The sequence below is a fragment of the Wyeomyia smithii genome, chromosome 2 (assembly GCF_029784165.1).
Source record: "Wyeomyia smithii strain HCP4-BCI-WySm-NY-G18 chromosome 2, ASM2978416v1, whole genome shotgun sequence".
Taxonomy (NCBI): domain Eukaryota; kingdom Metazoa; phylum Arthropoda; class Insecta; order Diptera; family Culicidae; genus Wyeomyia; species Wyeomyia smithii.
Genome location: NC_073695.1, coordinates 71,783,131 through 71,808,011, shown reverse-complemented (window position 1 = coordinate 71,808,011; position 24,881 = coordinate 71,783,131). Strand labels below are relative to the sequence as shown.

General features: G+C 41.4%; 1 protein-coding gene across 14 annotated transcripts in view; it reads left to right on the top strand.

Moving 5' to 3' along the window:
* LOC129725247 (collagen alpha-1(XVIII) chain) overlaps nucleotides 1–24,881 on the top strand; it is a 698,730-nt gene that overhangs the window by 122,423 nt on the left and 551,426 nt on the right. For all 14 annotated transcript variants that reach the window (XM_055680820.1, XM_055680831.1, XM_055680826.1 and 11 more), the window contains exon 3: nucleotides 22,504–22,524. In XM_055680820.1, coding sequence (XP_055536795.1) covers nucleotides 22,504–22,524 — 21 coding nt within the window. The remainder of the gene's footprint in view (nucleotides 1–22,503; nucleotides 22,525–24,881) is intronic.

Sequence of the window (24,881 nt, the reverse complement as noted above, 5' to 3'; positions counted from 1 at the left end):
GGTGTCCCAAAAAAATTGATGTTGAAAAAGTCAAGGTGCTCAGCTCTAAATTGAAAGATAATTTTATTTATAGCATTTTTGTAGAACATTTCGACTTTCTAAAAAATTGTTTTCAGGTTGCCCAAACGTGATTTATGAAAAAATGACTTTTTAAGCTACAAACCCACTTTTTTGCTCTTTTTTTATTTCTGTTTGATTTCTAAATTTTTCAATATATTTTTTTATTTTTGTGGGGATGTTTTTGAATATTTTGCATGGTTTGGTTCAGCATTGCATTCAGTTTTTTGACTCCTAGAGCCCATTAAACATAACAGAAAAATTATTTTTTCTAATAATTTTTAGATAAAACCCTTCAAAACACAAATAAAAAAACTTTTAATCTAGAACTGAAGTTTTAATTGCAAAGCAGGATTGACGACAAAAATTTACATTAATAAAGATCCTTGATATCTTATCGGGGAGCTGAGATCTTGGCATTTTTCAGTGTGATGGGAAACTATGCAACAAATATGTTAAATAACTGTTTTATTTTGGGAGATAAAAAATAACAATGTTCAGAAGACAAATGTATTTTTGGATTGCTGATAACTTAGTAGAAGGTTTAAAAAATCGGAAAAATCTGCGAAAAAAGTTAGAACGAAAATTGTGATTTTTAGTGCCTTATAATAGAAAACACAATATTGCTCGCAATATGTAAGAGATAGAAACATTATGTCTTTGGTGAAGTTTCTTGTTTTAAGATAACCTAAAACTTTGTCGTAGACACCTTGCGTCTATCTTATTCTGATTGAAAAGTAATTTTTTTATCTCACTTATTGGTGGATTGATCACCCTCCTTCCACATTAAAAGATGCATTTTTGAATATCCTGAAACTTCTCTGAACATACCTTATGGCTATAATCAACATTTTAATCACTATTAAGGAAATTATACGCACAAACGGCATAATAAAACACTGTCCAATAGAGATATTGAGCTTTAGTGGCATTTTTGACAAAATGCATAGTTTTCCATCACATGTAAAAATGCCGATATCTCAGCCCCCGATAAGATATCAAGGATCTTTTTTCATGTAAATTTTCGTCTTGAATTCCGCTTTGCAGTACAAATTTCAGTTCTTGATCAAAAAAAAATTTTATATGTGTTTTGAAGGGTTTTATCTGAAAATTATAAGGAAAATTCACTTTTTTGTGATGTTCAGTGGGCTCTGTGAGTCAAATAATTGAATGCAATGCTGAACTGAACCATGCAAAATATTCAAAAACAACCCCACAAAAATAAGAAAATATATAGAAAAATTTAGGAATCGAAAAGATTTGAAAAAAGTGCAAAAGAGCGGTTTTGTAGCTTGAAAAAGTCATTCTTCATAAATCGCGCTTGGGCAACCTGAAAACGACCTTTTAGAAAGTCGAAATGTTCTACAAAAATGCTATGAATAACATTATCTTTCAATTTAGGGCTGAGCACCTTGACTATTTCAACATCGATTTTTTTTGGGACAGCCTACTGCACATGCAATATGGTTTCAATTTTCATAAAAATCAAGAATATTTGAAATTTAAGCTGCAAAAGTTGTTTACTGGTACCTATGTACTCTATGGGTAGTATTTTTTTTTTTGTCATTTATGCAGCACTTTCAAAGATGATGTTCTATTTACATACTTAATTACCTACATAATATTACTTTATTATCCAAAGCATATCAAAATGTAGTCACTTTTCAACTCTGTTCTTGTTCGTTATAATAATTTGGTAATGATTCCATTTTTCTTCAAATAAATACCTAATTTCAGCGAATTTCATCAGGTTTTGTAAAAAAGTTATCAATTGAATTTCTCGAAAATTTGCGAGCGCTTGGTATTATAATCTGGTTATATCCGTATAGGTATATCGGTAAAATATTCCAAAAAAACTTTTGTTCAAGTTCGCAATAATTGATCCATTAGCGTTAGAATAATTCAACGTAAGCTGAAATTTTGAGGGCCCCGATGATTCATTTTTTTGCTTGAATTTTTTGACTCCGAGTCATGTCCGAGCTCTCGAACATATGAACAAAACAGTGATTTTCTCTCTATTGGATATGTTTGAACCAGTAATGGTTTGCATGGGATATATTGGTTATTTTTAATGAAATCATGTTATTTTCGAGTTGTTACAGAATTGAAAAGAAGTGAAAATATATTAAAATACAAAACATATAATCATATATTATTTGCATACCGTATAGCATCGCTGGGAAGAGAAAACCAACACAGGCGGTTCACTTACTGATACGAATGACGAGTAATGACAGTTAGCCAGTGACTTCCATTGCGTATGCGAATAGTTATTCATTTACGGCACATAAACACACATCAGACTGCCAGTGATAACAAACAAGCGCTTGCCGTATCACCTTAGAATGGCGATCTAGTAGCCAACATTGCGCGTTTGGGTCGCAGTTTTATTACCAGGTCATACCTCACAGCAACAAGCACATTATTGAATCTTTTAGCGTAAAAAAGCTATTCTTTGAATGATGATTTGGTTCGTAACATGGTTAATGGGAGCTGCGATTGGTATCAGTCGGTTAGTATGTCACGAAGATCATGGACAAATTAGGCAAACTACTTTTTCTGTAATTTAGATTTCATATGATCATGAACGAGAAAATGATTTTCAAATTAAACACATAATTCAATCTGGAAACATGAGAACAAAAACACCATTCGCATATTTGAAGCAGTCAACAAACGCAACCTCTACTTCGCTGAAACAAGTTCCCTCGCAGCATCAGCAAATCGACCAAGGGAAACGAAATCAATCCAAACAACAACTAAACGTGTCCCGCCCCGTCTAGTGAAAGGGAACAAGTTATTTTATTTTTGTTAGTTTCCTCCGTGGTTCCCCCCGAATCAACAGTTCCGAACAGTATTGAGTTGGGCGGGTAAAAAAATTGTGTAAAAACCCTAAAACATTAAAGTGTCCTCCAATTCGATCCGATCGATAAACTAGCGTCTAGCTGAGAATGCATACTGCCACTTTACGTTGCAACATATTAGTTAAATTGCTATCGTACAACAGATGTGCGCACTGCTATGTGCTTCCTCCCCAACTTGCCATTCAAATGCGTCCGGCGTTTTTTTTTTTTCTTCGTGCGGCGGCTGTGGACCTCAGATTACGGATTTCACAGTACGAAGCGAATGTGAAGATCCACGCAATAGAATCGTGCGGATGAGAATCGTTCCGACACTATTGGCCTCGCACTGTGGCCAGTTTAAACCAGTCGAGGTTTTCGTTCGCTTCAATCTACTCTCGCGCTGCCACTATGTTAAACTCGTTGAATCACGGTTTTGCATATCAATGTTTTTTTTCTATTTTTATTTCCCGTGATACACTTGCTGTGCAGCCGCTTCTCCAATCTCTTGTCAAACGGGCGTGTCCATGTTTGCCTAGTTTTATTTATACTTGTTTTCTTCTAAGTGGATCTTGAAGAATTTAAGAATGAAAAGCTATTCCAGTTCAAAGCTATTCTGTGACTACTAACGTATCGCAATACGTCACATATGCTGTTGAAAAGTTCATTCAGTTTCATGCCATTCGGCTTGAGATTCAAGATTGCACTGCATTTATTTAGTCTTTTTAGAGTTATGGGGGGCAGAAAATTTTAACGAAAGTTACAAAGTGGTACAAAACACTCTTGCTTTTGAAACTGATTACTTATTTGAGTTTCTATAGTCAGGGAATTATATTTTAACTTTTCCGGCTGCAAATACTTAGTGTGAGCTTCTGCCCCAGTGTAAGTTACCCAATTGGTTCGATTACTGCAAAAAGTTAAGAGTTATTCCGCAAAAGAGTAATCCCACAAATCTGCGTTACACGATTTACCTATTCTAAACAAGTTGATTGAAAATTAAAATAAATTAATAACTTATAACTTTGCACCACTTGAATAAAATCTTCTTTCAATATTGCTAAAAATGTCAAGGCAAATTTTTGCCCCGCACTACTCCACAACTCACTCTTCAAAACAACCAGAGGAATAAAACTTAAGCCATCGGAATTGTGCGAGTTGCGATTAGAAACCTTATTAGTCTATTTTGCATATCAACTGGAATGTAGCACGGCTTTCAACGTTTCTCAAAACAAATTGACTCACGGCGGCTGTCGACAGTTCGTGATGGAACCATCAAGCGGGTTTAAATGCCACAAATGTGGTAAAGGTAAACCAAAGACTTCCAGTAATTAATCATAATTTAAAGGCTACCGACATTCCTAGTGCAAGTTACCTTTTGCATATTCTTCCAAGTTACTGTCAAGTTGTATTTCAACATTTTTGAAATGGTTTACGGAACAAATTGAAATGAAATTCTTGAAAACAAACAAGTTCTAAGCTTGTACCCATTCAAATATGTATTCGCTGCATAATATATTTCTAGAGTCTTCCAGCCGATGTCTTATTCACCAAATTCCAAACACTACCGAATCGGATCGAAACCGTGAAGAATTTAGCATGACGGCAACATACCGACCCACTCTTCCAATCTTTATCGCCATCCATCCAGCGAGAGCCGATTTATCTGCGGGGATCAGTTCCTGGGCGCTTTGCTCGTGTTCGCAAACGAATGCGATTACCCGGGTCGCGACTTCCTGCCGCGCTGTGGGATTGAGCTCTTTCTCTCTCCTTGTCTCTATCTCTAGTCTACACGTCACCAAACCGCTCTCGATGACGGTTAAAGAAAAAAACAAGTGACAGCTTACACAGTGCGATGTCATGCCGTCTGAGTTAGTGTATCGCGCCAAACGCTGATCGGCCTCGTTTATTAGCTGTCTCTTCGAGTGACCCGTCAGATGAATGACTATCCTCGCCTAGGGTTGCATTTCGAGTTTTTGGTGGTTAATCTATGTTTTGAATGATTGGTGTGTAGTGCAGCCAATAAATCAAGAGCGATAAACCCGTTGCAAAAGATTTTTAGCTCATTCCCAATTCATGTTGGAGCTAGTTCGGTCGTAAATAATATACCATTAAGGTTTAAATTTTAGATCAAGTCATCAACTTATGTTCCTATTGACTAATAAGTTGAAAAAATGAGTTAAAATTCATCCTCCTCGTTTCTTTTTTTTTCTTTAACTTCGTGTTTTATTTTGGCCCTTTTCCATTGTTTCATTGTTTTATTTATAACTTTCATTTTTTATTGAGCGCGATAAAACAAAAGCCACCTTATTAACCTCATTAATTGGTTTTGAAAATTAGTAATTTCAGTAATAAATAGCTACTCATTACTACAAAATTTCATGGACCCAAAAATCAATGATCATCAATGATAGCGTTGTCTGCGGAATACATGTGGGAAATTCTAAATGAAAAAAATATTTCGCTCTAAGTAGAGTATTATTAGGCATAATGTAAATTTTAGAGTTCTGATTATAAAAAGACATGCTGAAAAAAATCATCTCATATTAAAACGACAAGATAATAGTTTCATATTCGTTTGAAGAGAAACTTTTTCGCTTCATGCACATACCATTTTATCTATGTTAAGCAGTGTGAACCAATATCCTGCTCTTACGTATAATATTTAGCAGCTTGTTCTCAAAGGAAACATCTTCCCCGTACATTTCCACCTCGCAAAGCGCACACCTACATTCTCAAGCAGTACAAAACATCTTCTGTGCCTAAATGTTTTTCCGCGAAAACTTTTCCTATTTTTCGTTAAACACGAAATATTTATATACCTTCACACCAGCTTCGGTGCTTGAAAGCGTAAATACAGAATGCAGCCAACCGAATACACGACAAGCACAAGCTATGCAAATGAGAGTAAGTTTTTGGTGTGTTATTAAATGCTGGGACAGTCTTCAGCTACAGCTGTGAGCGTTCGCAAAATAATACGCTCGGCGCCACTTGTTCTAAATCGCTACTGACACCTAAACAACCCAAGCGTACCACCAACCGTCAAAAAGCGATAAATTAATCCGGCTAAACTCCAGAACGAAAGGTTCCAAGCTAATGTGACAAGTGCCCCACCAGGAAGCGACCATCATCCAGCCATAAGCACAGTGACAACTGCATCACGATTCGCAGTTCTTCTATGAATGGTGACAGACGTGTGCTCCTGCTTGCCAGCGGAGTCTGTCTGTGTAGTCACGCTCTACCGCGTCGTTCGCTTGTTTTTTTATTCGAAAGGAATCAAGCACAAGCGCCAGGCGGTTCTCCACAGTGTCACTCCGATCTAATCTGCGTGCGTCGAAGCAAATCCGCTCATTAACCCCTTTTTTCGAATGCACCATGCGTCGCGAAGTTTGACAGCCTGGTGGTCTGGTTCGGTCGTTCAATCTGACACGATGGCAGCGGGAGCAAAGACAACGATGATGTGCTTTCAATAGGGTCTCGACGAGAGTCCAAACCGGATTGACACCAATATATCATATTGAAGCATGGCTGTATGATAAACTGTATCTGGCGAGCTAGCTTTCTTACGAATTGAGCATCCCGATAAAATTTCCGATAACTAGTTTGTTTAATCTCCATACTTACGTCGCTCATTTTAGATCCGTCTGCGCTAATATCCACTTGGTTAGAATTTACGGTTGAGTGAGCATTCCGTTCGTAAAATTGTCATCCACTTAATTTAGCAGCACTGTTGGAAGAGCTTGTTGGGAACTATATTTTGCGTTGCTTCCCGACAAAACAATTAGTCCGGGTCGATTATTGGACGGCGCACGAGAGCGTTTTGACGATGACAGATGGAAGTAGATTGCAATCGTCACTCGACAAATGACAGGCAGCACGAGACTTTATGAAGGGATTTCACAACAACTCACCTATCTTCTTAGAGGCTTTGTGATTTTGATGGCATTGTTGAATTGAACAACGTTACTTTGTTTAAATTGCAAAAGAAATGAATTAATCCACCTACCGATGTGATCCAGTTTCAGTTCTAAAATTTCTCTGTGATGCTCAATTTTCGCTATTAATAATGTTTTTATGCAGCGTCGATTGACAGAAAGAGTTGTTCGACACAATTCGTATTTTTTTTTTGCAGTCCTTGCGACAATTGACACCGGAGCTCGAGTCATTTAATGTGGACGTTCTGTTTATTTCACTCCAGCGTACCTGATGTTCGGATTTAAAATGATGTAATAGTAGTTTGTTTTCGAATGTTTGTGCTTTCACTACTGCAAAGTTCGTCACGAATAATTAGTTTTTTTTTTTATTGAAGCCAATTTTTCGAGACAATATTCAACCAATCAAGACACAGAAGCATGATATTTGAAGCTACAGACAGAAAAAAACGTGACAAACGGTCTACAGACAAAAAAAAGGACAAGGCTCTGGATTTCAAGATTACGTACAGGGTGGTAAAGTAAAAGTGATGCACTTTATTTATGTCATAAAACTCAAACCAGTTTTTATTTCTCTTCGGAATCGATTTCAATAACTTCTATAGGTATTAAAATTACAATGTACTCAGTTGAGTTCAAATCTCTCACCTTTGTGTTTGATAACGGCTCGTAGACGCTTTTTGAAGTCAATGCAAGCCGTACGCACAACTTCGTTCGGCTTTTCGTCCCAAATCTTCACCAAACGTTTTTCAAATGTGTTCAACTCAAATGCCTAACGCCGTCCAACTTTCCTAGCTTGTACCCTCAGATACTAAAGTCTAGCGGGTTCAAATCCGGTGACAGCGTACGTCATTCAGATGAACTAATGAAACAAGGCAAATTCGCTTACACCATTTCTGAACGAAAAATGCCTTATACGCGGGTGCTGAATCCTGTTGAATGCAAAAACTGTCTTTCCCGAACCGAATTTTGGCGCAAGAATGCAAATGACCTTTAATAACGTGTTACAAGTAGTACTCCTTGTTTATTTTCACGCCTCTGTTAATGAATAGCAATGGTAATTTCCTTCTGGTCAATGAACCTCCCCAAACCATCACAGCTGACGCATCTTGATATCGCTACACTGCCCTTTTATCGGCTGGTTTATCACGAAGACTTGCTCCATAAACACGGTCATTTGGCTTGTTCACAATTGCCTCCAGAGTAAACAACTTTTCGTCCGTAAAAACTAATGTTATGGCCTGCGCGCGTCTTCAGCAGCAATCGAGATCTGGCAACCCTGTCGGCAATATTTTTACGAGTTAATCCTTGCATATTCTACTTATTAAAGCTGAATATCCAAGATCATTTTTGATACCATTGGAATGCATGAAAGTGTGGCTCATGCTCATTTCACAAGCCATTTTTCCGAACACATTCTTTTTTTACCAGGTTTCTTCTTGGGAACAACCGTGCCTGTATTCTTAAAACGCTTGATGGTCCTGTAGACGAAAAATCTGCTTGAATTCAGATGTGACAGCTTCCTCCTGATCTCGATGTTAGTCAATCCTTGTAGGTGCAAGACCCTTATTTGTTCTCTGTTTGAATCCATTGGAATTTTCTTGAGAGCGAAACTGAAAACTGACTGTATTCGTTCCGAATAGACAGTAGACACGTCACTCTTTCAAAACATGCTCAGATGTTTGTAATGCTGTGACAGAAAATACAACGAGGGGCACTCGAAAACGTGTATCACTTATATGTTCCCACCCTGTACAAGCTGGAGCCTAAAAAATATATTCTTTCGTATATTAAAGCACAAATGAACCTGCATAGATATGAGCTGGTTAGGGCAGAGCTGCATGCCACCACGGGTCGGCGCGTGGCGACCGCCGAGGTCACATTATATGATGGCGACCGCTGACAGTACCAAACAGCCCCGGACCAGCAGCGGGAGATTGCCTAGGGGTGGTGAGGGTCGGACACTGGGCCGTCGACTCCTCGTAAATGCCACAATTACCCAGAAGCATCTCTGACGGAGCGAGTAGTGCCGCTCCCATCAACCAAATGCACTCCCTCGTCCATTGGGGCCGACACCAGAAAGGTCCCAATTATGGCAACTGGCAGCGAACGAAACCGTGACCAAGGGCTGGCACCTGCATCGAACTCCCTTAGTAAAGTCGCGTGACAGCGGCTTGAAACGGCGAGATGGTACCCGGTGCAGGGGTCTCCGTCCCGTAAAACCTGGCAGGCCTTCCAGTAAGTTTCGCGTCCATTGACTGGTGGGAATCAGGCAGAGAAGGATCAGATGGTGGGGAACTAGTCCTAGGACACGATGCCCCTTTCCTGACTTACGCGGGCGGGGGCGTCATAGTGCTCATAAGGTACTATGGCGACCCCCCTTACCCTCACTGCTTCGACATAGATTACCATGGGACCATACAAGCGACTTCTCATCTATGGACAAGGATAGCGGCTGGAAGGGGGACCCAATTAACAAAAATGAGCTCGAAGAACCAAAAAGAGACGGGTGCGGAGGGGTTACCAAATCCCTTCGCACGAGGTGGCATCCAGCGGTCTCCGCAGAAGAAGGCGGAGACGGATGCGGTGAAGACTGGAGTTGGGAAACCGGCGAATCCGTCGGTGTCCACACCAGACATCTCGGTAGACGGTCCCTTGCTAGTCAAGGCCGTCGAAAGGTGCATGGACACGCGGCCAAGAGTGGCAGCGTTGTCCGAACAACTCGACGCTATAATCGAGTTCTCGGCGAATAGGCGGAATATCGCTGGCGGCCTGAAGCAGAGCCTCCTCCTGCTTCGGGCCACTATTGATGAAGCCAGGAAGGAGCACGAAGAACTTCTAGCTCGGGTGAAGGCGGCCGAGAAAGAGGTAAGGACCAGAAAGGTGACTGCATCTAAAGAGGTGCAGACAGACGCCCCCTCGTTTGCGGCAGACTGCTCTACAGGGCAGGTCGCTAAGCGAACGAGGCAGTCTTCGGAGGAAGCGGCCCCCGGGAACCCCAAGGAACGGTTGGTTGCGCTACTCCCACGGGAGTACACACCAACCGGTTCAAGGTCCGCCGCGGAAACGGCACAAGTGGAGGCTATGGGCAACCCTTGGACTACGGTAGAGGGTAGGAGGCGTCAGGAAGGTGCGACGCGCCAAGACGGCGGAGTGGCCAGTGGACCGAAAAAGGTCAAAAAGGCGCGGAGTAGGGGTGATGCCCTCATACTCAAGACGGACGGGTCGAAATACTCAGAAGTCTTGAAGAAGATGAGGGGGGAAACCCAGCTCAAGGATCTGGAAGCGGATGTGCGGAGTATCCGCCGATCTCGCACTGGCGAGATGATACTTGAGCTCCGGAAGGACGCCAAGAACAAGGGGGCTACTCATAAAACGGTAGCTGAAAAGGTCCTAGGGAAGGAGGTGCAAGTGCGGGCAATCACCTCAGAGGTGACTCTCCAGCTTAAAAACCTGGACGAAATCACCGAGGGGTGCGACATTGCATAAGCCCTCAAAGCGAAGTGCGGGGTGGAGGTGGCGGATGCTAACCTGGCCCTGAAAGAAGGCAAGTTGAAGGTCAGCTGGTCTGTATGTCCACTGGGCATACTACAGCAACCAAACATTTGCTTCCGGTGCTTTGAGGGTGGACATAAGTCCTGGACCTGCAAGGGGCCCGATAGGAGCCAGTTGTGCAGGCGATGTGGAGGTGCAGGCCATAAAGCGAAGGACTGTGGGGAGTCTCCCAAGTGTATGGTATGTTTCGGGAAACGGGACGCCAAACACTTTATGGAAGGCCCCAGGTGCTCAGCCGGTAAGCCGGCTGCGAAACCACGGGCGTAAGGGTGACGCAACTGAACCTGAACCATTGCTTCGCGGCTCAGCAGCTGCTACACCAAGCAGCCACTGAGTCGTTGTCGGACACCGCCATCATATCGGACCCCTACCGCATTCCTCCCAGAAACGGTAACTGGGTTGCGGATAAGTCCAGTATGGCGGCGATATGTATGACGGGCAAGTTCCCGGTTCAGGAGGTTGTCTCAACCTCTGAAGAAGGGTACGTAGTTGCTAAGGTGAACGGAGTGTTCTACTGCAGTTGCTATGCTCCGCCACGTTGGTCTACCGAAAGGTTCACCCTGATGGTCGATCTCCTATCCATGGAGCTAACGGGCCTAACGCCGTTGGTGGTGACGGGCGACTTCAACCCTTGGGCTGTTGAGTGGGGAAGTCGCTTCACGAACCAGAGGGGCCAGATCTTGTTGGAGGCTTTGGCAAAGCTCAACCTAGATCTGGCCAACGTTGGGAACAAAAGTACATTTAGCAGAAATGGCGCGGAGTCGATCATCGACGTGACGTTCTCCAGCCCAGGACTGATCAAGAACTGGAGGGTAGACGATGGCTACACTAATAGCGACCACCAGGCGGTCTGTTATAGTGTAGACAGCAACGAGAGGCGGCAAGCGACGAGTAGGGCCAACACTCCGTTCGCCCGCGGGTGGAAGACATCGCATTTTGATGCCGAGGTATTCGAAGAGGCAATTAGACGAGAGCGCGAGGGGGGCAATCGGCTTCGCCCGACGCCTGACCAACTAGTTGCTCTGCTATCTCGTACGTGCGACGCCACCATGCCTAGGACTCGCCAACCTAGGAATGGGAAGCTACCGGTCTACTGGTGGACTGACGAGATAGCGGACCTTCGCAGTGCGTGCCTCCGTGCGAGACGGAGGATGTAGCGAGCGCGAACAGACGAACAGAGGACAGAGCGCCGCGCAGCATTCAGTTCTGCCAGATCGACGCTGAAGAGTGTGATTAAGGCCAGCAAGAGGGCCTGTTTCGATAGGCTATGCGCGAGTGCCAATACGAACCCGTGGGGTGACGCCTACAGGATCGTAATGGCCAAGACCAAAGGCGCGCTGGCGCCTGCAGAGCGATCACCAGTCGGCCAACCTGCCGAGCATCCAATCCGTGGGCGACGACAGCCGTGTCGAGGTCCAGGAGGAGGCAAGGGTTACGAATGAGGAACTCATCGTGATCGCCAACTCTCTAAAGGTGAGCAAGGCACCGGGACCGGATGGCACCCCTAACCTGGCAATCAGGCTGGCGATAAAAACGGCCCCCGGGCTGTTTCGAGTAGTCATGCAGAGGTGCCTGGATGACTGCCTCTTTCCGGATAGGTGGAAGCGGCAGAAATTGGTCCAACTGCCGAAGGCTGGGAAACCCCCAGGTGACCCATCGGCATATAGGCCTATCTGCCTGCTAGACACGATGGGCAAGGTACTTGAGAGGATTATCCTCAACAGACTGGTGAGGTACACAGAGGGTGTAAACTGTCTGGCAAGCAACCAGTTCGGCTTCCGGAAGGGCAGGTCCACGCTGGATGCCATCGCCTCCGTCACCAAGACAGCGGAGATAGCACTCCAGCGCAAGAGAAGGGGAATAAGCTATTGCGCAATCGTCACGCTTGACGTGAAGAATGCGTTCAATAGCGCCAGTTGGGACTCTATTTGTATAAGATTCTGGAAAACTACTTCCAGAATCGAGTACTGGTTTACAACACAGAGGAGGGTCAGAAGTGCGTCCCAATCACCGCCGGGGTTCCGCAAGGTTCAATCCTGGGTCCGGTGTTGTGGAACGTCATGTATGACGGGGTGTTGAAACTAAAGTTTCCTGTAGGGGTTGTGATCGTCGGCTTTGCAGACTACATAACGCTAGAGGTTTACGGCGAGTCGATCGAAGAGGTCGAGTTGACGGCTGCGCATTGAATAAGGAAGGTCAAGGACTGGATGCGCTCCAGGAAACTGGAGCTCGCGCACCATAAGACGGAGGTCACGGTTGTGAACAACCGTAAATCAGAGCAACAGGCGGTGGTCAGAATCGGAGACTGCACCATCACCTCAAAGCGATCGTTGAAGCTTTTGGGGGTTACGGTCGACGATAAGCTCACGTTCGGGAGCCACGTCGACTATGCCTGTAAGATCTATCTCGTATGATGTCCAATAGCTCAGCGGTCTATGGCAGCAAGCGAAGACTTCTTGCCAGCGTGGTTTCGTCCATACTTAGGTATGGTGGGCCAGTATGGTCGAGAGCGCTAGGTACTAACAATTACCGCGGTAAACTGGAAGGTACCTACAGATGCAATCTGTGTCTTGTCCGGCATGATGCCTATCAGCATCGCCATCAAGGAGGACAGAGAGTGCTTCGACCACCGTGACACAAGGGGCATACGAGGTACCAGAAGGTCATTCACGATGCTCCGTTGGCAGAGGGAATGGTCTAATTCCACAAAGGGTAGATGGACGCACCGACTTATACCGGAGATATCCGGCTGGGTCGGGAGGCGACATGGCGAGGTGAACTTCCACCTGACACAGATCCTGTCAGGCCATGATTGCTTCAGGCAATATCTGCACAGGTTCGGGCACGCGGGGTCCCCCATGTGTCCCGTGTGCGTGGAAGAGGAGGAGACTGCAGAGCATGTCTTCTCCGTATGCTCCCGTTTCATAAGAGCGAGGAGCAACATGATGGCTGTGAGCGGGCCTGGCACTACTCCGGACAATCTTGTCCGGAGGATGTGCGACGACCCGGACATCTGGAACGCGGCCTGTGCGGCCGCCTCCCAGATTGTCCTGGAGCTACAACGTGTGTGGCAGGTCAATCACCAACACGCCAGTGGTAGCTAACTACCAGTCTCCAGGTAGTTAGCTAGGAGGTTATAAGAGTAAAGAGGGTGCATCACGCACAAAAGCCACTTCCCGACGTAATACTTAACCGTCGTTCCGGGAAGACCAGGGATGGAGACTGGAGGGGTTTTAGTGGGTCGGGACAGAAATCAGTAGGGGTCTGGGGGAGTGTAACTACCCCAGCATCTCTCCCCTAGTCTCATCCCCACACCCTGAGTTCTCTTCTCAGGTGTCTGTTTGCAAATTTCCCCGCCACCTCTGAAAAAAAAATAATATATGAGCTGGTTTGGCAAGGTGTCACTACAGATGAGAAATACTACAGTGGTATCAAGAAATGTGTTGAAAGTATTAATCTACCTATCAACCCTTCAGTACTAGTTAGAAATATTGAAAAATTCAAAAAAATACAAAATGGCCGCTAAGGTTAACCAACAAAGTGTTTAAATTATGATGAACAGTATTCGAACAAATGTTCAAGATATCATCGAAAGCTATTTGGTATTTGTTCACAATTTTCGCTTTACAGTACAATAAATGCCTTTCATTTTGCGCACTCAACACTTTTTATTTTTTACTATGATTTAAGATAGATCCAGGTTATTGTGTCCAGATATTAATTGACTCAAACTTCAATAATAATAACTAAAATTGTCAGTAAAAGACCTCATAGGGAAAATTAGAGATAATAGAACTTAATTACATAACTTTGTTTGCAATTGTAACAGTCTTTAAGCACATCTCAAATAATATACGTGAAACTCTGAAATTTTCTATTAAATGCTTGTAAATGCGAATCAAAATTTCGCTGTATCGCTTTTTTTCACCTGGAAAAAAAATTATGAAAGGCCACTTTCGAGTGATGAGGAAACCCCCTTAACAAGCAGTGTTTGCATAAAAGTACAAGGTGCGGCGGGAAAAAATGCGAAAATTTATGGTGTTTTTTCCAAATATTATTTGAAGTACTTTTAGGCAATGAAATCATCATTTTTGAGTTTAGTTATCTGTATGACGCTCTATCCAGCAAATTTATTTGATGTGCCTCCAATTACAGCAATTACATCCTTGAGCCGACACCGGAAGCTGGAGCACGCAGAACTGATGTCAGCATTCCATTTATACACAAAGTGCGGCATAGTGTAGAATATTTACTTGCAATGATCCCCGCGGATCTGTGATTAGCGATGTCGGTCAGCTAGCTCTCCACACGGTTGTGGTATCGGGTTCGATTCCCGATCAGGTCGAGGATTTTTTCGAGCTGAAAATTTTCTCGATTTAGCAATGGGGCACGATGTATCATTGTACTCATCCTACAGCATGCAAAATGTGCCAAAAATATCGATAACGAATTCTTTCAACTAATCTTAGTCGATAGTCAAAGCAGTAAAAATAAATGAAACGAGTTTCGTTGCACAAGCTTTTTTTCTCTCATTGCCATCAGCAAAGAAAACCTAACATTGACGATAACATTAATTTAGTTGACTACACTAAAACTTAGAAGTTAAATTTTTACAACCAAATTTAAAAGCTCGATTTACCTTTTTGTAATTTTTCTTGATGAAGGTAGTTGGTTTATAGCAGCGGTTCTCAACCTGGGTACGCGTACCCCTAGGGGTACGCGACAGCCTTTAGGTGGCTTTTAAAACATGGCTGTTGCAATCAAACAAACCATAATTTAATTTAAAACGTGAACTAAACTACATAACGCGAACTACCACTACTCTCACCCTCTCTGCGAAAACAAACCAAGCCTCTCATTTATATGTACGATAGAAAACCAAAAAGTCCCAGATATTGAATATCTCTAAAGGTACATTTCTAGAAACTCTGAAAAAAATTGAGACAATAGGAATTGCCACGTTCATCACTCCAATTGTTTCAATTATCCGTTTCCACATACAGCACTTATCAATACAGCACATATCAAAAATCACAAATCTATGTGTAGACTGATATTTTGGAGACTTTTGTACACAGTATAAATAATTTAATAAGTGAGTTCAGAGGCAGTCGATTTTTGATTTGGAATCTGGCTAACTACCAAGTGGTGGCCAGACGGTTTTATTCTTTCGGAAAAAATAATTTCTGCAAGACAGCATAAAATTTAAAAAAATACAAATTCATACCTAATTATAAATTAAACACTCAAAAAAACATTTTGAAAATTTACTACTGTATCTTGTATTTCTACGAAAACTACGAAACTCGGTAAAATTGTAGAACATAGTAGAGGAACTGCTCCATTATTCATCTCAGCCCATATATTCATCAGATAAAACATGAAAACACAATTGAAAACAGGAAAAAACGCATATTTTCTTTTTAAACCAATCTGCTAATCCATGGAATGGATTCTTCTTAGTTCACTTTAGATTACTCATAAAGTATAATCCTCAAAAACTCACTCAAATGCACTAAATTTGATATTATAGTCAGGCATCTGCACTCGAAAACTCATTTAATTCAATCACCTACCTTAGAAAATAAAATCCGTGCATTGTTCAATACGGCTACAACGGGACTCGTTTAGCAGCCAACCAAAGTTTTTTTCATCACTAGCGGGCCACTTTTTATTTTAATCAATGAACAAAATCATTCACTACACTAAGAATACTTCAATCTTTGGAATGTTCACCTCAAATTTCCTAAAACAAGCTTGAATTAGCAGAAATATATGAGATGTGTTACTACAATTCTTGAATTCCCACTGTATGTATTTTCATCTGTTTTCACTGCGTTGAAAAAAATCAAAAGTTGCCAAATCAGTTTCTGTTAATACGAATAAACCATACTGAAAATGTTGAATTATTCCGACATAATTGACATAAATCTACAGCACTGTACTGCCGCTACCCGCATAACTGTCCCATACTGATTTTGGTCACTTTTGAGTTTTCATCGGTAATCGACTTAATTGTTATCATATTTTCTGGGAAAAAATTAAAATTGATACTTTTGTATGGAAAAACATATACCAAGTTGTTTTTGTCCCATATTGAAAGTACCCGCATTACAGTCCCACTGCATAGTGGTACAAACTGCAAACATATAATTTTGCTCCAGATTGGTGTATATCGGATTATTTTAGGCATATAGAAGTATGTCAATAAATTAACTAAACTAATGTTGTTTTTCTGTAGTACAATCTACGTTGCCAATGATACTGCCGGTTGCTGGTTGAATTTATATGTGATGGGACAAAATATGTGAGTACATTTGAAATGTACTCGCGTATTTTGTCCCATTTTGTCTTTTTTCCAAGTTATATAACGTAAAACCGATTCCATCCATGGTTTTTTGTTCTCAACGATAAACTTGTAGTGCCATGAAACTGTTATGGTCATTGGTTCTGGATGTAAGTGCTGCAAATCCGAAAACTCACGGATAATATTAAATCGCCGTTTTCTCAACATGTTGTTTTTCCTTATGGGACAGTTATCCGGGTACCGGCAGTGTAGTGATTACCTAGGTTACCAATGTTGCACGTAAACAACTACAGCGGATATCTAGGTAACCTACTACTGAACCGGAACGTTCAAATGGTACGATACCACATTTAAATCATGTTGAGGCAAAATATATTGATCAAAGCAGGTATAGTTTTGAATATTCTTTGAATTTCTTCTCTTTCCATAACTTCTGAACCACATATCAAATTGTTATGAAGTTTTTTATTTCTATCTTTAAGAGATGACTCGTTTGTATGACACTAATTATGTTCAAATAAGTCGCCACGGTGCTCCCACAGACCGTTATTATAAAAAAAATGCACCAAATAATCTATGTTTTTACAATCATAGAAAAAGTTATAGACAAAAACTGATTTTAAGGAGGGGTGTTCCACAAAAAACTCTATTTTGTCTTTTCCAACGTACAGATAGGACATCGCAGTATTCAGCAATTGTTTTTCTTTTAAAATTTTCCACGACTTTGCTGAAGGAAGGAAACTGATATATTGAAAATTAGAAAACATATTTTTTTTTATCTAACTGTTAGGTGGATTGATCGAAAAACCAAAAACGTCAAAAGTACGGCCTTGTTCTATAAAATAATTTTGCTGAAGACATGAAGTACATAAAATCAATTTTCCACAGTCAAATCTAGGACGATCACGATTTTTCGAGCTTAGACCACTGTGCACTGTGGGATTTTCAAATAAATCTTTTCACCAATTGTTATTGTCTTGAAATATAACCCTTGGAATGTGTAGAAACTATTTTGGAAGTTATTTCATAAAATGGTGGTTGAAAAACGTGCTTTACAATAAGTATTTCGTCGTTTTTATATCACTTTTTTGTACTTTACGACCTTCAAAAGGGCATTACTCAAAAATGTACCGTACGATGATTTTGAAATTTTGACCAGATATTCTGGACGTCATAACAAATCGAATGGTGTATTCAGATTCTTTGGTGCATTTTTTTTTTATAATAACGGTCTGTGGGAGCACCGTGAGTCGTGTATTACTTTAGATAATAGACTTTCGTTGTTTTAACAATTTAATGCATAACGGTTGCTTAAGTTCGATTATAATCAAGTGAAAAGGGAACGTATAGGGCAGCCAAACTTTGAAACCACGTGTTCAATCATAATTCATCAGTTAACCCTTACCTAGCCTGTTCATCTGATATCAATATTGTTCAAATCGGTTGTGTAGTTTCTAAGATAATGAAGTTTCGTGATTTTCACATTTCGATACATTACAAAAGAAGTTACAGTCCGATTACAACAAAATTCAATAAGGTGTTATGAGGCAGCTAGACCTTTTATTTGACACTAATTTTGTGGAAATCAGTTCAACCACATACATAAGACATACGTAACACACAAGAAGAAATCTTCCAAAAAAGTTGGTACAAAATGAACGACTCGAATGTACCAACCTCTGTAAAAAAAACCTCTGCTTGAGTAGTTTATGGAGGTTGTGTATCTGCGCAGCCCTGCATTTGTCTCATTCCCACTCGAAAACTGCAGCATTGATTTTGTAAACAACTTTTTGACAGTTTCGTAAGGGATTTTGTTGAGGGTTCGAGTAGAGCCGCTTTGAAGAAAATTCATTCCGTTCATTTCAAATCAATAGGGTCTTATGGGGCAACTAGACCTTCCATTTGACAGTGATTTTATGAAAATCGGTCCAGCCATCTCTGAGAAACATGAGTGAGATTAAACAGTCTCCAGAACACGTTTCTTTCCATAACTTCTGAACCACAAGTTCAATCTTCATAAAATTCAAAATTTAAGGGTTTTTTAGTTAGCCTGTTCATTTGAAATAAATTTTGTTCAAATCGGTTGTGTAGTTTCTGAGATATTGATGTTTCGTGGTTTTTACATTTTGGTACATAAACACTAAACTAGAAATCCGAATACAATAAAATTTAATGGGGTCTTATGGGGCAGTTAGACCTTTCATTTGCAATTAATCTCATTGAAATCGGCTCAGCCATCTCTGTGAAAATCGAGTGAGATTGGGAGAGCGTTACACACACACACATACACACACATATACACACACACACACACACACACACACACACACACACACACACACACACACACACACACAAACATACAGAAAATGCTCAGCTCGTCGAACTGAGTTGAGTCATATACGACATTCGGCTCTTTTGAGCACTTTTATACCTTTAGTTTTTGCGGTGATTGCTATACCTTTCTAGGAGAAAGGCAAAACACTATTTTTCTTTTATGGATCACTCACAACGACTAGAGACATTGATTTATTATATTAAATATGGGTGTTTCTCCGGCATGCTCGATGATTTACAAAAAAGTTAACGACAATCTTGTAGAATTTCTCATAATTTTTAAGCCTTTTTCAAAAAAAAGTTTAAACACATATAAGTTTCCCTTGAAAAACGCCACTCAAAACGGCCGAAACGTCGTACAATTGCCTTTTACTTAGATGTTTGAGGAGAAATTCACTTATCGTTAATAGGTACAATATAATGACATTTTCTAAATGGTAATTGTTTCCTCATATTTTGTTTAAACATTTTTTTCACTCGTAAGCGTGTCACCCATCGAAAAATACCCTGTAATACTGATTCTATTAATACGAGTGTTCGAATCCAACATAACAAATTTCCCGGTTTGGTATTGAAATACTCAGCTTTTTCCAACTTCCTGATAATTTGAAAATTCCCGTTTCTTCCGGTTAAAAATTTTCACAATACATCAAGGTCGCTTTTTACGCGGGTTTTTTACGCGGCTTTTTTAACGCGGATTGCGAAATTTACGCGGTATTTTTTTTTGGGCTCGGATTTCGGTTTCTCTTCACTCGGATTGCAGGATTACCGCTGTTTTTTTACGCGGATTCCGGAATTTACGTGGTTTTTTACGCGGATTCCGAAATGTATTCGGTTTATTCACGCGGATTCCGGAATTTACGCGTTTTTTAAGTGGATTCCGGAATTTACGCGGTACGTATCCCCCGCGTAAAAAGCGACTTTAGTGTACCTTAATGTAGAGGGAGAAGGGAGACGTCCGAAAAATAATCTCACGTAATTTGTGGTAGACCCCCCTACACAGGGTGGATATACTGTCAGATTTTCCGTGAATGTTTTTTGCTGTTTCTAAATAGGTTTTACCTATTATCGTACGGGAGGTTGATAACGTCTTAGAGAACAAATATTTTGCAAAGAGGTAGTCTGCATTATGAAGAACCCCCATGCAAGAAATTAACGATCTTGGACATCATTTACTCCCCTGACGATAATAGAGCCGATACCCTATTTCGTTACAACGCAGAGAATTTGAAGATTTTTTGTTAGGAAAATTGGTTTATGCGAAATTGGCCATCTTAAAATGGATGTATTTTACCATGTTCCTTAAGACAGACAGTGTGTGCAGCTGAGGAAGCAACAAATAAGCGAACTGAAAAATATGATACAGACCAGGAACAATATAGCGCATCCAGACGGGACTTAAACCCACTATCTCCTTGTCTCATGCTGTTTTATACAATTAAACTACTGGGACAGAAGTACTGTTTCAGTATCTATAATCGTATCACATTCCACTGCCGCCTATTCTATTGCTCATCCCTATCAACTACACACACTGCTGTGCTGGCGTTATTTTTGCGACTGAAAGGAATGTCTCATCACACGCAGATGAGTTAGATGATTTGGTTGTCAAAGGACTTTAGCATGGGTTTATTTTCAGGCTCTCCACCATGTACCCTTCCTTCAATCTGAATTCTACAGTACCCCTTTTAACCGTCCTTCTAACAAAAATAAGTCCCTGTTATAATAAAACTGGTGTGAGTAACGTATGAAAGTTCTCTCCAGGGAATTTTAGCTAGGCGACATTGTTAGGATGGACAGAGGCAAGGTATAGTCGAGCTGTGAGCTAGAAACGGAAAGGTAAAACTTACACACAAGCATTGATATGAATGATAAGAGTAGCACTAGTTCAATTGTAATACTGCCTATAATATGAAGTGCGGGGTACAGTAAACACTTGAATACTATCACAAAAGATCTAATCTCTGGACGCAGTGATGAGTCTACACAAAAAAACGCTACGATCCTGCTGACACTAACAGTCTCCCCGGAGCCGAGACTCGAACCTACGACGACTGGCCTGTTAGGCCAGCACCGTACCCCGAGACCACCTGAGAGAACAATATGAAATATGATACAGACTTGGCAATATATATCACATCCAGACGAGACTTGAATCCGCCATCTTCGATTTTAGTATGTTATGTAGACTTTAAATCAAAAAACTCCAGGGTTTAAAAAATACGTTTTGGGCGAAATGCATTTTAATGTCGAAATCATTTTACAGCCTCATAATTTAGCTCTTTTTCCTTGTAAATTTGCCCGTATTGCCATGTGTAGATGACTTTCAACATATTGTATGGATCATAACGAAGAACAAGTTTTTGACTTCACCCTTTTCAAAAATATGTCTAGATTTTTTTAGGACTTCAAGTATGCAAAATTACTTAATCTACCAATATCAGGTGTTACCAACTCCATAGATGAATTTGCCTGAAATCCCTCTAAGCTAGAAGCAAGCATGCAATTGCCGGAAGTGGTGATTGCAACGTTTGTCAGCTTGCTAATTAGGAAAGAATAGCCATAGCACGATAAGCGTTGAAGGCTTAAGTCATCTATTTCCTGATTTAAAATTCAGTTGGAAAATATATGCTTTATTTTTAACTATATATAGGAATTACCGCAGTTGCTTTCGGACGTCATAAAAACCATTCCGGCCACACACATTCCCGAATTATTAAAATTATGTTATGCCATTCACCGGCATTACGTTCCAGGACATAATTTACACTTCCCATTAGCAGCACGTTTGCGGCGAAAGTCCAACTATTTCGGTGCCTTGTTCGCGTGGCCCCAATCCGTTTTTATTTCCGCCGGCAGCGCAAAAATATATGCTCCCATCCGGCCTAAGCACCGATGCGAAATGGAACCCATTCGTGCGTTGCTCGGCCACGCGCTAATTCGACGCAACGCGTGCTTCTCTCGCGGCTCATATTTTGGCCGATCAAAATTCGGTGCAATTTAGATTGCCTAAAAATAGATAAGTAAGGTTTAGTTCGATTCTGTCCATCGCTCGATGCCACGCACACGGATCTTACATTGTCGACCCAGATTTCTTCATTCCCTTGTAAGAAGGCCGTGTTTTACGGCGATCGTCGACAGAAGAACGTCGACATTTTGTTGGCTTATGGAAATGAGCAAAAAAAAGCGATGACTGATGTTAGCGTAAAATTCAATCACTGGAATGACGTCCATAATGAAAAGCAAATTTGATTTTCTTCCTGCCATGGATCGGAATTGCGTTCGACGACGCTCTTGGCAACTGTAACGAATAAAAATCCAGATGTGCGTCTGCAGTTTTTTTTTTTGAATTTTCCCTAATGTTAATAAGTATTTTACTAATACCTGATGGTATTGACGTTTAATCAGACTGACTTGGGAACGCCCCAGTTACTAGTAGTTCATCACTTATTTAAACTGGATTTTTTCTTTATTTCAGGGACGGAAATATAACTGCCAGGTAAGTAGCATCCTTAATACCGCAATAAACTAATGAACGATGAGCGCCGGTATAGCTTCTCAAACATGTGGTCGCTTTCGATTAATCTATTTTAGCCCCCCTTCCCGAAACCATTGACACCAGCATTCCTCTCATCACCGCGCAGAATCTCAATTTATTAACAAGACTTACTATTTAGCACGTCGCCTAGCCGCAGCGAACTTTCGCATGTTTTCTACACCACTGCGTCACGTCACCGGCACCAACCTCAAGGCAACCGCGCCGAGAGAGAGAGAGCGTTTATGATGCTGTAAATTAATTAAAATTTATTAGCATACTTACAAGCTGCCATAATTTCAATTTATTCATTCATTTTTCTTCCCAGCTGCACAGGCTCCCCATCGATGCTGATGATGATATGCCTTGCAATGTTTGCCTCAACGAAACAAAAAAAATCACTAATCCATGGATCCCTGGGGATGGCATTATTGACAATTTTAATCGGGCTTAAAGTGACAATTAACACCAGTTCACAGTCAACGATGTTCGTATGATCCGCGCCACTCGTGAGGCAATCAGTCGAAAGAGGTTATTTCCGTGAGGCAAGTCTAGGATCCAATTAAAGCTGTTGGCGGTCTAGGGTTCAACTATGGGTTATCGGTGTCCGAAATCATCGGGCTTTCTTCGTTTGCTTTTGAGGTTTTGAGATATCAAAGTGCATTTTTGTCAAACAAATTTTGGCCAGGGGGTTTCAGAGTTTTATCGTAAAATATACGTTTTTGTTTGTATGTCCGAAAATAATTGGTACAGATTACATTCTGCTCGAGCTCATTCATGGAGTAGAGCCTGTTGATTGCAAATCTGTGCCCCAATATGATACTGCATGATTGATGAAGCCAGTGATCGCTTTAGAATTAATGCCCTATACGTGCATAGTTCAGAGGTAACTTCTGGAGAGGTGAACCTCGATGAAGCAAGAGCCCCGCAAAAGCAGACAAGATGCGCTGATCCTTGAAGGATCAGGGTTTATAAAAGCGACAAGTATCGGTTGTTACTTTGCTGATGTTATTTTAATGATAAAGAGCAGACCAGTGTCCAACAAGAAGTCCGGTGATGATGCGTAGTTCTATACGAGTTGAGCTTAGTAATTTGTTGGTACCTACAAAGTATAGGTAGATAAACTATTAGGCTTGTTTACAACTTTGTGCATGTTATAATTGAGAAGAGATACTATTTCTCGCTTTTCGCATGTTCTTAGTCCGCCTTAAATTATTATATAGAAATACCCAGAATCGATTCGGGTTCAATGAATTGCTGAGTTCATTGAACCCGAATACATTGTTTCACATTGAGCGATCTTCATCTTTTTCAATGCTGGGCTTGCTTCCATCCAGTCAGAGACTGTTATTTCGCAAGATGTTAGCTTGAACTCCCTTAGGATGCTGAGCTGCGAGTAACGTTATATGCCTCAGTGCACCAAGCTCTGCCTCCTTCTTCACATGAAGCTGTTGTAGTGGCGACATGGCTTTCATGGATGCAGTCGGCGTGCAGCATAAGGCACTGGTAACTGAAAGACAGGCCGGAAGTAAAACTTCGTTGACTCCAGTAGTACCCGATTAGAGTCCGATAAGACACCGTCGTTCAAGACCTTACACGAGAATGCTTCGTACCATACTTCGATGAGCTAGGTTAGTTTCTCTGGGACTCCTCTTCGTCTAAGTGCAGCCCAGATGTTTTCATGGTTCAGACGGTCAAAAGTTTTTTCGAAATCAACGAATATCTGAAGAGAGTTTTAGAGTTGGTTTTGACTCGCCCCAGTATTATCCAAGCGTTGTTATGCGGTCCACAAATGATCTTTCGCCCCAAAATCTAGCTCGTTGCCGTCGGAGTGTAGCAGATGGATCGTGTAGAACATCACTTTGCAGAATCCTTTGAACGTTATACAGAGCAACGTAAACGTCAGGCCAGTTACCCCATTCTATGAGATCTCCTTGAGGACCTTTACCCAGATGCGCTACATCCAGTATGCTAGAAAAGTCGTGGTTTTCCAGATATCGCTGACGAGCCAATACAACATTTGGCTGGGTCAACATCTCAGTTTCTAGGTAGTCGATTCCTGGTTTTCGTTGGACTCCATGTCACTTCGATTTCTGCTTGCGATGGAGCCTCAATTTGACGCGGTTAATGTGACGGACTCTAGGTGCCGTGCATTCCGTGTTCTGTTGATCATCGCCATTCGAAAGAGTTAGTCGAAGTGTTCAGTCCAACCATTGAACTGATAAGTTCAATCTTTCAATAGATGACCTGCTCGGTCTTTTAGTGGTATTCTGACATTAGTCCTGACATCCTGAACCCCGGCTTTCACCTGCTCCGTTCTT